Below are 14,316 nucleotides of genomic sequence, written 5' to 3'. Positions count from 1 at the left end.
ATCCTATTCATCTCCTTTATTCTCATATTTTTACCACCTGCTACTTCCTACCACTGTCCTTTGCTTAGCCATTACAACTCTTTTCCAACAGTTTCTTATCTTATCATTGGTACTATAATAGCATTGTGCATTAAAAAGTGAAGCCAACAAAAGACAAGGAAAATTTCCCTAAACAAATTGTTCATAAAGAGGATATATGAATTCAATAACTGCTAATAATAGGATAAAGTCAATATTACAAGCTGAAAAAGAACTGTGTTATAGGGTTGACAAACTAGCTAACCCAGACTCAAAAGTAAGTTAAAAATTAAATAAGGCAAAAAAAAAAAAAAAGGCAACATATAAAGAATTCTTCTACTCTGAAGATGTTACTGATATTGTAATTTCCAATACAAATTTACACACATAACATGAACTAACCTTTGCAATCTGTGTATAAGCTGGATGTTCCTCCGTTGGTTTCATTATTGCTGGTTGTGTACTGGGTACATTAGGCATTTTCACAGTGCCTGGTGGAGGCTAGGAAGATTAAGAAAAGGACAAATTATATAAGAGAGATCCAATTTTAACTTCTTTCAAAAGGCCTAACCCCCAAAAAAGCAAAACACCAAGAACTCCTCTCTTCCCCCTCTAGTGTGTAGTAAAGTGCTGCTTCAGCGCTCCATCTCCATTTTCTCAAACTCACTCATTCCTCAACTCTCCAATTTGGCTGTTACCGCTACCACTACACCGCAAACACTCTCCTCCAGGATGCCACATGTAAAAACACAAAACAAAACAGTGAAGTATTGCTTTTTAGTAAAATACAAATAGTGCCAAACTGAAGAATTTACATCAAGGTTAATTGGTAACTCTTTCCACCAAAGAAAGGTATGTGCCGGGGCCCTAAAAAGTTCATAGGAGAGGTTAGCTGAGAAGATGGCAGAGGAGGAGGGCCCTAAACTCAGCTCCTCCCACAGATACAACTAGAAAACATCCACATCCACGGAAATAACCAGAAACAGCCCAAGGGCTGGCAGACACTCCACAATGAAAGGCAGGGAAGAGTCCACATCAAAGGAGGTATGAAGGGCGAAGACAGAGTCTGGGAGCAAAAGGGACCACAGTCAGCCGCCACGGAGAAGGAGCCCGTGGCACAGAGAACAGCGGCAAACAGACTTTCATACAGGGGAGCCTGCTAGCGGGGAGGATGAATCTCCATATTTGCCTTTGAAATTTCAAGAGTTCTTAAAACCAGCAGGACTTAAAACCTAGAATTTTAAAAACCAGCATGCTCAGCACTGGGAGAGCCCAGAAGGTTTTAGGAAACAGAGTCCCTCATCTTAAAGAGAGAGCATGAAAAACAGCCTATGCAGATGCAGTGTAGAACTAGCCATTTAAAAAATGCCATGGGCAGACAAGAAGGGGAGAGATTTGCTCATCTCACAGCACAGTCCGGACAGACAGCAATCATGGGGAGACGCCTCCAGGAACAAAGGAGCTGGCAGGTGACATTTTCCTCCCTTGCTCCCCAGCATAAATAACAGCCACCTGCGGAAACCAGTACTGTGTGGACACATGCTACTTAACTTGCTTACACCAAACCAAGCCCCGCCATATGTGCTTTGGCAGATCAGCCCTTCCCAGTCATGCTCCCCTGAGTCCTGCTGCTGTGGGGGTCCCTCCCCCAAGAAGAACCCCCTGCCAGTACATCTCCTGACCTGCTTCTTTTGCAGGACTGCAGTTCCAGCAGTGGCAGGTATTATTTCACAAAGAGGTCACTGCACACCTTGCTATTCACAGTAGGTAAAGAAAGCATCAGCAAACAACTGGACTGAAGGAAAGATTCCAGAACTCAACAGCAGAGCACCAGCAACACACCCTGGGGGACAGGGACACTGCATTACAGGGTTCTATAACAATAATAGCTTTTGAAGAAGAGGTGTGAAGAGTAAGGTAAGTAGGTGACTTCTCTAACACAGAGAACAGACACAGAAAGTCAAATAGAATGAGAAGACAGAGAAACATCTCCCAAATGAAAGAACAAACCAAACCACAGCAAGAGACTAAAGCAAAATGGATATAAATAAGATGCCTGAAAGAAAATTTAAAGTAATGATCAAAAAGAAACTCACTGGACTGGAGAAAAGAGTGGAAGACATCAGTGAGACCCTTAAGACAGAGATAAAAAAAAAAAGAACCAGAGGTCAAGAACACAATAAGTGAAATTAAAAATACACTTGATGTAATAAATAGCAGTCTTGATGAAGCCAAGGAATGAATTAATACCTGGAAGACAGAGTAATACAAAGTAACCAAGCTGAGCAAAGGAAAGAAAAGTATACAAATTGAGAACAGTATTAAGGAACTCAGCAACTCCATCAAAGGTAGTAACATCCACATTACAGGGATCTCAGAAGAAGAGAGGCAGAAAATTTATTTGAAGAAATAACTAAAAACTTCCCTAATGTGGGGAAGGTAACAGATAACCAGATTCAGGAGGCAGGGAGATCCTCCAAAAAAATTCAACCCAAGGAGATGCACAGCAAGACACATAGCAATTAAAATGGCAAAAAGAAGGGATAAAGAAAAAACATTTAAAGCAAGACAAAAGGTAGAAGTTACATACAAGGAAAATCCAATAAGGCTACAAGTGAATTTTTCAGCAGAAACTTTGCAGGCCAGAAGGGAATGGCATGATACATTCAAAGCAGTACAAGGGAAAAATCTGCAGCCAAGAATGCTCTATCCAGTAAGGCTATCATCCAGAATAGAAAGAGAGATAAAGAGTTTCCCAGGAAAACAAATGTTAAAGGAATTCATAAGCACTAAACCAGCCCTACAAGAAATTTTAAAGAGGACTCTTTGAGTGAAAAAGAAAGACCATAAGTGAGAGTACAAAAAATAAAAAACACAAAAGCAGTAAAAATAAATATTTCTGTAAAAATCATTGAAGAGATTCATAAAATAAAAGGAATGTGAAATATGACACTATATACCCACAAGACAGGAGGAAGAGGAGTAAAGAATGGGTTTAAACTTAAGCAACCATCAACTTTAATATAGACTGCTATATGCAGAAGATGTTATATACAAATATAATGGTAACCAAAAATCAAAACCCAGTAATAAATATACAAAGACTAAAGAGAAAGGGATCCAAACATATCATGAAAAAAAGCCAATTAACCATGAAAGACAGGAAGAGAAGAAAGAATCAGAAAATCTATAGAAAAAACCATAAAACAAAATGACATAACTACATATCTATTAATAATTGCTCTGAATGTAAATGGACTAAATGATCCAATTAAAAGACAGAGGGTGACAGAGTGGATACACAAATAAGATCCATGTATATGCTGCCCACAAGAGACTCATTTCAGACCTAAAGACACCTGCAGATCAAAAGTGAGGGGATAGAAAAACATTTATCATGTAAATGGATGCCAAAAAAAACCTGGGTAGCAATATTTATATTGGACAAAATAGACTTAAAACAAAAGACCACAAGAGACAAAGAAGGGCACTATGTAATAATGAAGGAGACAATCCAACAAGAAGAGATAACAACTGTAAATATATATGCACCTAACATGGGAGCACCCAAATACATAAAATAGTTAACAAATATAAAGGAACTAATCAATAGTAATACAATAATGGTGACAGTAGAGGACTTTAACACCCTACTTGCATCAATGGACAGATCATTCAAACAGAAAATCAAGGAAACAGTGGCTTTGAATGACACAATGGACCAGGTGGACTTAAGACATATTCAAAACATTCCATCCTAAAGGAGAATACACATTCAAGTGCACACTGGACATTTTCCAGAATAGATCACATATGAGGCCACAAAAAAACTCTCAACAAATTCAAAAAATTCAAAGTCATACCATGCATCTTTTCTGACCACAACGGTATGAAACTAGAAATCAACCACAAGAAAAAATCTGGAAGGAATACAAATACATGGACGTTAAATAACATGCTATTAAACACTGAATGGGCCAACCAAGAAATCAAAGAAATCAAAAATTACATGGAAACCAAAGAAAATGAAAACACAATGGGCCAAAATCTTTGGGATGGGGTTGCCTGGGTGGCTCAGTTGGTTGAGCATATGACTCTTGATTTCACTTGGGATCAAGCCTTGCATTGGTCTCATGCTCACCACAGAGTCTGAGATTCTCTCTCTTCCTCTCTCCCTCCCTCCACCCTTTCCCCCCACTCACATGCTCGCTCTTTAAAGAAAGAAAGAAATTATATCTTTTTTTTTTAAGATTTTATTTATTTATTTGACAGAGAGAGAGACAGTCAGTGAGAGGGGGAACACAGGCAGGGGGAGTGGGAGAGGAAGAAGCAGGCTCCCAGCAGAGGAGCCTGATGTGGGGCTCCATCCCAGAACTCTGGGATCACGCCCTGAGCCGAAGGCAGACGCTTAACGACTGAACCACCCAGGCACCCCAGAAATTACATCTTTTAAAAAAATAAAAATCTTTGGGATGCAGCAAAAGTACTTCTAAGAGAAAAGTTTTTAGCAATACTGGCCTACCTCAAGAAGCAAGAAAAATCTCAAGTAAGCAACTTAACCTTATACCTAAAAGAGCTAGAAAAAGAAAAAAACCCAAACCCAGGAAAAGGCAGGCAATAAAAATTAGACCAGAAATAAATGACCTAGAAACTGGAAAAAAAAACAATAGAACAGATCCATGAAACTAGGAGGTGGTTCTGTGACAATATCAAAAAAACAATAAATCCCTCAAGACTCATTACAGGGGGGAAAAAAAAGTGGGGGGACCCAAATAAAATTACTAATGAAAGAGGAGAAACAACAACCAACACCACAGAAGTACAAACAATTTTAACAGAATATTATGAAACCCTGTACGCCAAAATATTGGACGACTTAGAAAAAATGGATAAATTCCTGGAAATATATAACGTGCTAAAACTAATGTAGGAAGAAACAGAAAATCTCGACAGACCAACCACCAGCAATGAAATTGAATAAGTGGTCAAAAAACCAAAGTCCAGGACCAGACAACCTCACAGGTGAACTCTACCAAACATTTAAGCAAGAGTTAATACCCATTCTTCTCAAACTTTCCCAAAAAATGCAAGAGGAATGAAGACTTCCAAATTCATTCTATGAGGCCAATATCCCAAATACCAAAACAAAATAGAGATACCACTAAAGAAGAGAACTACAGGCTACTATTTCTGATGAATAATAGACGGAGAAGTCCTTAACAAAATATTAACCAACCAAATCCAACAACGTATTTAAAAAAATCATACACCACGATCAAGTGGGATTTACTCCCAGGATGCAAGGGTGGTTCAATATTTGCAAATCAATCAACATGATATATCACATCAATAAGAAAAAGGATAAAAACCATATGATCATTTCAACAGATGCTGAAAAAGCATTTCACAAAGTACAAAATCCATTCGTAAATAAAAACTCTCAACAAGGTAGGTCTAGAGAGAACATACCTCAACATAATAAAGGCCTTATACTAAAAACCCACAGCTAACATCATACTCAATAGGTAAAAACAGAGCTTTTCCCCAAAGGTCAGGAACAAGACAAGGATGTCCACTCTCACCACTTTTATTCAACATAGTATAAGTCCTAGCCACAACAATCCTACAACAAAAAGAAAAAAAAGGGGGGGGGGGGCTTGGGTGGCTCAGTCATTAAGTGTCTGCCTTCGGCTCAGGTCATAATCCTGGACTCCCAGGATCAAACCCGTATCAGGCCCCCTGCTCAGTGGGGAGTCTGCTCCTCCCTCTGCCCCTCACCCTGTTCATGTACGCTCTGTCTGTCTTGCTTGCTCTCTCTCAAATAAATAAAATCTTAAAAATAAAAAAAGAAAGAAAAAGAAAAAGAAAAGAAAAGGTTGGGGCACCTGGGTGGCTCAGTTGAGCATCTGACTCTTGATTTGGGCTCATGTCATAATCTCAGGGTTGTGAGATTGGGCCCACGTCTGGCTCTATACGCAGTGTAGAGTCTGCTTGAGATTCTCTCTCTCCCTCTCTGCCTCTGCTCCTCCCCCGCAATCATGCGCATGTGTGCACACACTTGCTCACTTTCTCCCTCTCTCTCAAAATAAATAAATAAGTAAAATCTTTAGGGGAAAAAAGGGAAATAAGGAATCGGTACGGAAGAAGTAAAACTTTCACTATTTGCAGATGACATGTTACCTTACATTGAAAACCCTGAAGACTCCACCAAAAAAACTACCAGAACTGATAAATGAATTCAGTAAAGTTGCAGGATACAAGTATCAATGTACAGAAATCTGTTTCATCACTTTTTTTTCTTTTTTTAAAGACAGAGAGAAGGGAGCAAGGGGCAGAGGGAGAGAGAGAGAGCAAGAATCCCAAGTGAGCTCCAAGGGACTATCTCACAACCCTGAGATCGTGACCCGAGCCAAAATCAAGAGTCAGATGCTCAAGTGACTGAGCCACCCAGTGCCTCTGTTGCATTTCTATACACTAATAATGAAGCAGCAGAAAGAGAGATTAAGAAAACAATCCCATTTACAATGCACCAAAAAGAATAAGATACCTAGGAATAAATCTAACTAAAAAGGTGAAAGACTTACACTCCAAAAACTATAAAACACTGATGAAAGTAAGTGAAGATGACACAAAGAAATGGAAAGACATTCCATGCTCATGGATTGGGAGAACAATTATCGTTAAAATGTGTATACTGGGGCGCCTGGGTGGCACAGCGGTTAAAGCGTCTGCCTTCGGCTCAGGGTGTGATCCCGGCGTTCTGGGATCGAGCCCCAAGTCAGGCTCCTCTGCTATGAGCCTGCTTCTTCCTCTCCCACTGACCCTGCTTGTGTAACCTCTCTCGCTGGCTGTCTCTATCTCTGTCGAATAAATAAACAAAATCTTTAAAAAAAAAAATGTGTATACTACCCAAAGCAATCCATACATTTAATGCAATCCCTAGCAAAATACCAACAGCATTTTTCACAAAACTAGAACAAGCAATCCTAAAATTTGTTTGGAACCACAATGACCTCAAACAGCCAAAGCCATCTTAGAAAAGAAAAACACAACTGGAGTTACCACAATCCCAGATTTCAAGTTATGTTACAAAGCAGTAGTAGTTAAAACAGGATGGTACTGGCATAAAAAAAGATACATTAGATCAACAGAATAGAAAATCCAGAAATAAACCCACAATTATATGGCCAATTAATCTCTGACAAAGGAGGAATGAATACACAACGGGAAAAAGTGTCTTCAACAAATGGTGTTGGGAAAGCTGGACAGCCACATGCAAAATAATGAAACTGGACCGCTTTCTTTCACCATACACAAAACTAAACTCAAAATGGATTAAAGACCTAAATGTGGGACCTGAAACAATAAAAATCCTAGAAAACAGCACAGGTAGTAATTACTCTAACATCGGCTAGCAATATTTTTCTGGCTATGTCTCCTGAGGCAAGGGAAATAAGAGCAAAAATAAACTATCATCTGCATCAAAATAAAAAGCTTCTGCACAGCAAAGGAAACTATCAACAAAATTAAAAGGCAACCTACACAATGGGAGAAGATACTTGCAAATGACACATCCAATCAAGAGTCAGTATCTAAAATATATAAAGAACTTATACAACTCAACACCAAAAAAACAAGTAACCCAATTAAAATGGGCAGAAGACATTAACAAACATTTCTCCAAAGAAGACTTCCTGATGGACAACAGACACATGAAAAGGTGTTCAAAATCACTCATCAGGGAAATGCAAATCAAAACTACTATGAGATACCACCTCACACAGGTAAAAATGGCTAAAATCAAAATCACAAAAACAACAAGTCTTGGGGAGGATGTGACAAAAAAGGAACCCTCTTGCGCTGTTTGGTGGGAATGGAAATTCGTGCAGCCATTGTGGAAAACTGTACGGAGGTTCCTCAAAAAATTAAAAACAGAGCTACTCTACAATCCAGGAATCACACTACTGGGTATTTAGCAAAAAAATACCTCAATGCTAATTCAAAGGGATACATGCACCTCTGTGTTTAGAGCAGCATTATTTACAGTAGCCCAATTATGGAAGCAGCTCAAGTGTCCATCGACAGATGAATGGATAAAGAAGACGTGTATATATATACACACACACTGCAGTATTATTCAGCTATAAAAAAATGAAATCTTGCCATTTGCAACAACATGGATAGAGCAAGAGAGTATAATGTTGAGCGAAATAAGTCAGAAGACAAACATATCATGATCTCACTTGAATGTGGAATTTAAGAAACAAAACAAAGGAGCAGATAAAAAGAGAGAGAGAGACAAACCAAGAAACAGACTCTTTACTACAGAGAACAACTGATGGTTACCAGAGGGGAAGTGGGTGGAGGGATGGGTGAAATAAGGGATGGGGATTAAAGAGTACAGTTATCAAGATTTTTTTAAAAAATGATTTTTTGAAAAAGTAAATAGGAGTGCTTTGACAGAACTCCACTCACACCCTTTGAAAAGACTAAGAGGGGAAGCATGAGGGAGATGGAAAATAAACTGCACAACCTCCACTTTGCCAATGGGACCAGCAGTATTTGAAAGCAGCTGCAAGATCAAAGAGCAAATAGATATCTACAAGTCCATCAAAGGAGAACTGGTTAAATTACTGTATAAACATACCATGTAGCCATCAAAAAGAATGAGTTAGAGTTACAGAAGACTGCCTTTTAAATTATTAATGAAATAAAGTGAACTACAGAATACATATCACCATTTTTTTGCTTTTATAAACACACACTTGTACACACCCAGAAAAATATCTGGAAGCTCTTAGCAAACTGCTACCAGTGGGATTTGCACCTTTTGCTTTATACACGTCTCTATTATTTACCGCCCCCCGGCAAAATACTATTACTTTTTTTTTAAGCCAAAAAATATATGTTTAGGGGCGCCTGGGTGGCTCAGTCGGTTAAGAGTCTGCCTTCAGCTCAGGTCATGATCCCAGAATCCCAGAATCAAGCCTCACATCAGGCTTCCTGCTCAGCGGAGAGCCTGCTTCTCCCTCTGCCCCTCACCCTGTTTGTTGCATGCTCTCTCTCGCTCTCAAATAAATAAAAATCTTTTTTAAAAAATTTTTTAAATATATATATTTATTTTTTAAAGTTTTCTTTTAAATGGCCATAGGAAAAGGAAAACAGAAAGAAAAAAAAGAAAGGAGTTTCAAGAAAGCACACGAGCAAGTGGCTGCAAAGGGAAGTTCAAAGATCTAAACTGTCAAAGCCAGAAGAAGACCCCACCAATGTACCAGATTTTACCCTGGCTCAGCAAGTAGCAGTCCTGAAAAGGAAGCTAGGCACAATGGAAGAAATAACTGGAGAATACAGCTAATTCTAAAATTCATATGCAAAAGCCAAGGACTAAGAATAGGTCAAACAATTTTGAGGAAGAATAGAGCAGACCTATGATATCAAAGCTTATTATAAGGATATAGTAATTAAGAGGTGGTACAGATGGCAAAGATACAAAAATATACCAATAAACAGAAGGGACACAGAAACAGACCCACACAATTGCAGAAACTTGATATCCAACAGAGGGGACACTCACTGTAAGACAGTGGAGAAATGATGTACTAATCAATAAATGATGCTAGGAAAACTAGCTACCCAGATTTACTAGTGAAACTAGATTTCCTACTTCACACCACACAAAAATAAATTTCAGGTGGATGATCTGAGAGTGAAAAAGCAAAACTTACACACTTTTAGAAAAAAAAATACAGGTGAATATTTTTATGAACTTAGGGTACATAAGAGCTTCTTGAATGTAAGCTCTAGGAATCTCTGTATATTTTGTCTATGATATATCTCCAGTGCCTAAAACAATGCTTGCAACACAGTAAATGCTCATTAAGTACTTGTTAAATTAAGATTAGAAAAACACACAAATAAAGATAGACAAGTTCAACTACATGTATCCCCCGCTTCTTGAAAGTTCCTTTACACCATTTCAAAAGACCTGCATTAGTACAGTGATAGCTTTTCTCACAAAATCAAAGAAAATCAGATTTCTTTAGGTTAGCAAAAACAGGTACTAATGTAGGTCTTCTGTAAAAGTAAAGTGGTGTAACATGAAGTTTTGGACAGCAGGGAATACCCTTCACTTTACGCCACTTTGGCTTACAAAAAGTTTCATAGGTGTGTTCTTTTCCATAGTGGGGGAAATCTGTATATTCAACCTAACATCGAGTGAAAAGTCAAATCACAGCCTAGAGAAAATTGGTTATAATGCATATATAATGCCACCCAGAATAAAGAATTGCTATAAATTGATAGAACTATAAACTGCTAATAGAAAAATAAGCACAAGATCTGAACAGGCAATACCAAAAAAAAATCAGGAATGGTCAATACAAAAATTAATGGTTCAAACTCACTAGTAATCAACAAATGAAAAAAGTGACATATTTTACAACAATGAGATACAAAAATACGAAGTCTGAAATAACAAAATTTGGAATTCCAGTATATATACAATAACAGCATATACAAAAATTAAAGCCTATAACCAAGATAGCATTTCAAAACAATGGGAACAGTAAAGATCACCAAAATAGTGCCAAGACAACTACTTAAATGTTTTAGGGGGAAAAATCAGTTTTCTATATCTCACTGGAATAAATCTCAAATGGATATTTTTTTTTTTGTTAAACTATAAAAACACTAGAGCATAGCATAGTACAAATAATACAGATGACTATTTGATCTTGTGTTGGAGCAAAGGTATTCTAAGTATTTAAAAGGGATGAGGTGAAAGAAATCATAATGAAAAGGTAATGTATCTAGTAAATACTAAGAAGTTGGATGATATAAAGTATTTCATGACCAAGATTAAAGGGCAAAACTAATAACACACATAACTGTCAACTGGTTAATACATTTCACTACATACAAATCGATAAAAAAAATAGATGAACATGTTATTGAGGAAAAATGCATTTTAAAAAGCCCTCAACAAGCAGCTTACAAATACACACACAAAAAATAAACATAGTAAAAATGTTAACCCCTCATTAGTAATCAAAAAAAAATAAGCTTCATCTAATTTTTTTAGGTCATTACTACCATAAGAGTATCACATTTTGGAAAAGATATAAAATGGGTATTCTCACACATTGATAATGGGATTATAGTTCCTATAATAATCCTGGAGCTTAATTTAGTATTATGTACAACAGCCATAGAAGTATTTATACTCTATGACTCACAAATAACTAGTCTTAAAAAAATATCATAAGGAAATAACCCAAGGTAGGCACAAACATGTGTTTGCCAAGGATGCTCACCACAGCATTATTTACAAAAGCAAAAAATTAGAAATAACCCAAATGTCCAAAATAAGAAAATCGATAAACTGTTTTATCCATAAGAGATCATTTTATGCACCTAATTAAAAAGTCTGAAAGAATATTTAATGAAACTGGAAAAGTTTGTACCGATAATAAGTGATAAAAGTTATAAAACTATGTCAGTTTTTAATTTTAAATTTTATTAAAATACATCAAAATATTAATAGCAATTATTTCTGGATAGTGAGATTTAAAGATTTTTCTAGGTTTTTTAAATCTCCATGATCATCTTTTATTATCAAAGGAATTATAAATTCTCTGTTCCAATTGCTTATTCCTCTCACTCCATTATCTATTAAGCAGCAGCAAAACTAAACCTAATCAATCTTAACTGTTCTCTGACTAGAAAGAATGGCCCTTAAGTATCACTCTCTTGGTTTAGTATGTGGACAACAGAACAATGACCAAGGGAAAAAAAAAAAAAAAAAAGACTGGCAAAGTTAGTTTGGCAGCACACTTCAGAAAAAGCACATAAGAAACTATCTAAAAACTCACTCAAGTTGAAAATTTACTATAAATTCATTACTGCTTTAAATCACAAATGAAGCATTAAGTACAATCAATTCATAAAATAAAGATGAAGGCTGGATTAGAGCTAGTAATCTGATATATGTGGTCATTGTTGCTTGTAGTATAGCAATGATGAGAAAGGTTGGAGAGGCACAAAACTCTGAAAGCAGTTAAATTAACCTAATAGCTCTTATCCTAATAATTTCTTCAAATCTGTAGGTGTTAGCTAGATCACTGTCCAGTTCTGGGATCCAGTATTTTCTTCAGCCACAATTTACTTGATTAGCCACCTCAAACAATTAAGGTTCTAGCCATAATTATTAAAGACCTATTCTGAGGATGGCTCCTAATTCTATTTCAACTTTTCACCTTTGCACATAAAGTAAAAAGGAAACTAATGAAACCATCCACTCAAGACTTTCATTTCTGCAAAAGGCATGCAATTGGGAAAGGAAGAAATAAAGTTATCATTTTTTTGATGTTATGATCTTACATATATAAAATCCTTAAAAGTCTATCAAAAACTGTTGGAATCAATGATTTCTATAAACTGACAGGATATAAATCAGTTGCATTCCTTTACATGCATAATGAAGCAATGGAAAAAGAAAACCATCCCATTCACAACAGCATCAGAAACAATAAATACTTGAAATAGGTGTTGGGGATTAAAGAGTACATTTATCATGATGATCACTGAGCAATGTACAGAACTGTTGAATCATTATATTGTACACCTGAAACTAACATAACACTGTATACTAACTATCCTGGAACTAAAATTGTAAAAACCTCAATTTAAAAAAATTGGTATTTTACTTGGGACTTCTTCAGGATAAAAAGCTTTTGTACAGCAAAGGAAATTATCAACAAAACTAAAAGGCTACCTATGGAATGGGAGAAGATATTTGCAAATGTCTTATCGATAAAGGGCTAGTATAAAAAATCCATAAAGAACTCATCAAACTCAACACCCAAAAAACCAAAAAAAATCCAGTCAAAAAATGGGCAGAAGACGTGAACAGACATTTCCTCAAAGAAGACATATAAATGGCCAACAGACAAATGAAAAAATGCTCAACATTTTTTCATTTCAAAATACACTTTGGCTCAATAGAATTAAAAACATAACAATCATGGCAACAAATAGTACAGAGATTCTTCTATAACCTAATAAGCTCTCTGCACTGAAAATTCTAAAGATGTTTCACTATTAAATAAATAATAATATATAAGATCCCTTCAAGGCACTGGTCCATGAGTTATCTTTCTGATGCACACACACATGTATGTTCTCCCTCTTGCTTTTCTTCCATATTCTAGACACCTATTCAAGAAAATTTCTCCTTGTTCTTTCCTGTTCTTGCTCTTCCATCTGTGAACCAATAAAGTTCATTAAGTTTACTCAGGGTCTAAAGCAAGGATTCTTAATGTTTATAGATACCCTGCAGCAGAAATCCCTGATGCTTATTGAATATGCAGACTCTGGGGCACCTGGGTGGCTCAGTTGGTTAAGCATCCAACTCTTGATTTTGGCTCAGGTCATGATCTCAGGGTCCTGAGATGGAACCCCTCATCTTGGCTCCATGCTCAGAAGGAAGTCTGCTTGAGATTTTCTTTCTCCCTCTCCCTCTGTCCCTCTCCCCCTACCCCCCAGCTCACTCGTTCTCGCTCTCCCAAATAAATAAATCTTTAAAAAAATGTAGACTCTGATCCCCACTATGGACACACAGATTCAAAAACTCGGGGAAATGAAAAGATTTGAATTTTTAAATAAGCTCCCCAGAGTGAGTTTTAGACACCTTGAAATTTGAGAACGCCTCTCTAAGGCAACAAAGTTTAAGAGACTGCCAAAAGAAACCTAAAACTTTTGCAGCTTTCATTGACTTTTTCAGTCTCTAAGCAGACAAGAACTGACTGTAGCTATACTTAACATAGATTCTCTTGTTATTAAGGGTGGTGAAAATTATACATATTAATGTCAGAATCAGGACAAATAGAAATTATTTTATCAGAATAGATAACCATTTTAAAATAAGGCTTTTAAAGATTAGAATACTTGGGGGAAGAGGTGCACAATAGGAGGAAAAAAGGAATATACATGGATGGGAGTTTCCAAGTAGAGAAAGGTAAATGAAGGAAGAGAGGCGTGACCATACATATTCATACATACATTAATCAAACATTTACTGATTACAATGGCCAAGTTACAGACACTTGAAATACATTAATGAACAAAACAGGTAAACATCCTTACTTCTCATGGAGTTTACATTCTAGCAATAGAAGATAAACAATATACATAATAAACACATTTCAGAGTATCTCAGAAAGCAGTAAATTTTATGGAACAACAATAACAACAACAAAGATCAGGGTAAAGGTATCGAATAAAGGCTGAGTGGATTTAATT

The 14,316-nt window shown here is 36.6% G+C and overlaps 1 protein-coding gene across 1 annotated transcript in view; it reads right to left on the bottom strand.

The window, feature by feature from the left end:
• Window positions 1-14,316, bottom strand: part of SCAMP1 (secretory carrier membrane protein 1) — a 120,758-nt gene that overhangs the window by 70,321 nt on the left and 36,121 nt on the right. The window contains exon 3 of the mRNA XM_011226296.3: window positions 421-519. Coding sequence (XP_011224598.1) covers window positions 421-519 — 99 coding nt within the window. The remainder of the gene's footprint in view (window positions 1-420; window positions 520-14,316) is intronic.

The sequence above is a fragment of the Ailuropoda melanoleuca genome, chromosome 3 (assembly GCF_002007445.2).
Source record: "Ailuropoda melanoleuca isolate Jingjing chromosome 3, ASM200744v2, whole genome shotgun sequence".
Lineage (NCBI taxonomy): Eukaryota > Metazoa > Chordata > Mammalia > Carnivora > Ursidae > Ailuropoda > Ailuropoda melanoleuca.
This window is presented reverse-complemented; position numbering and strand designations above follow the sequence as displayed.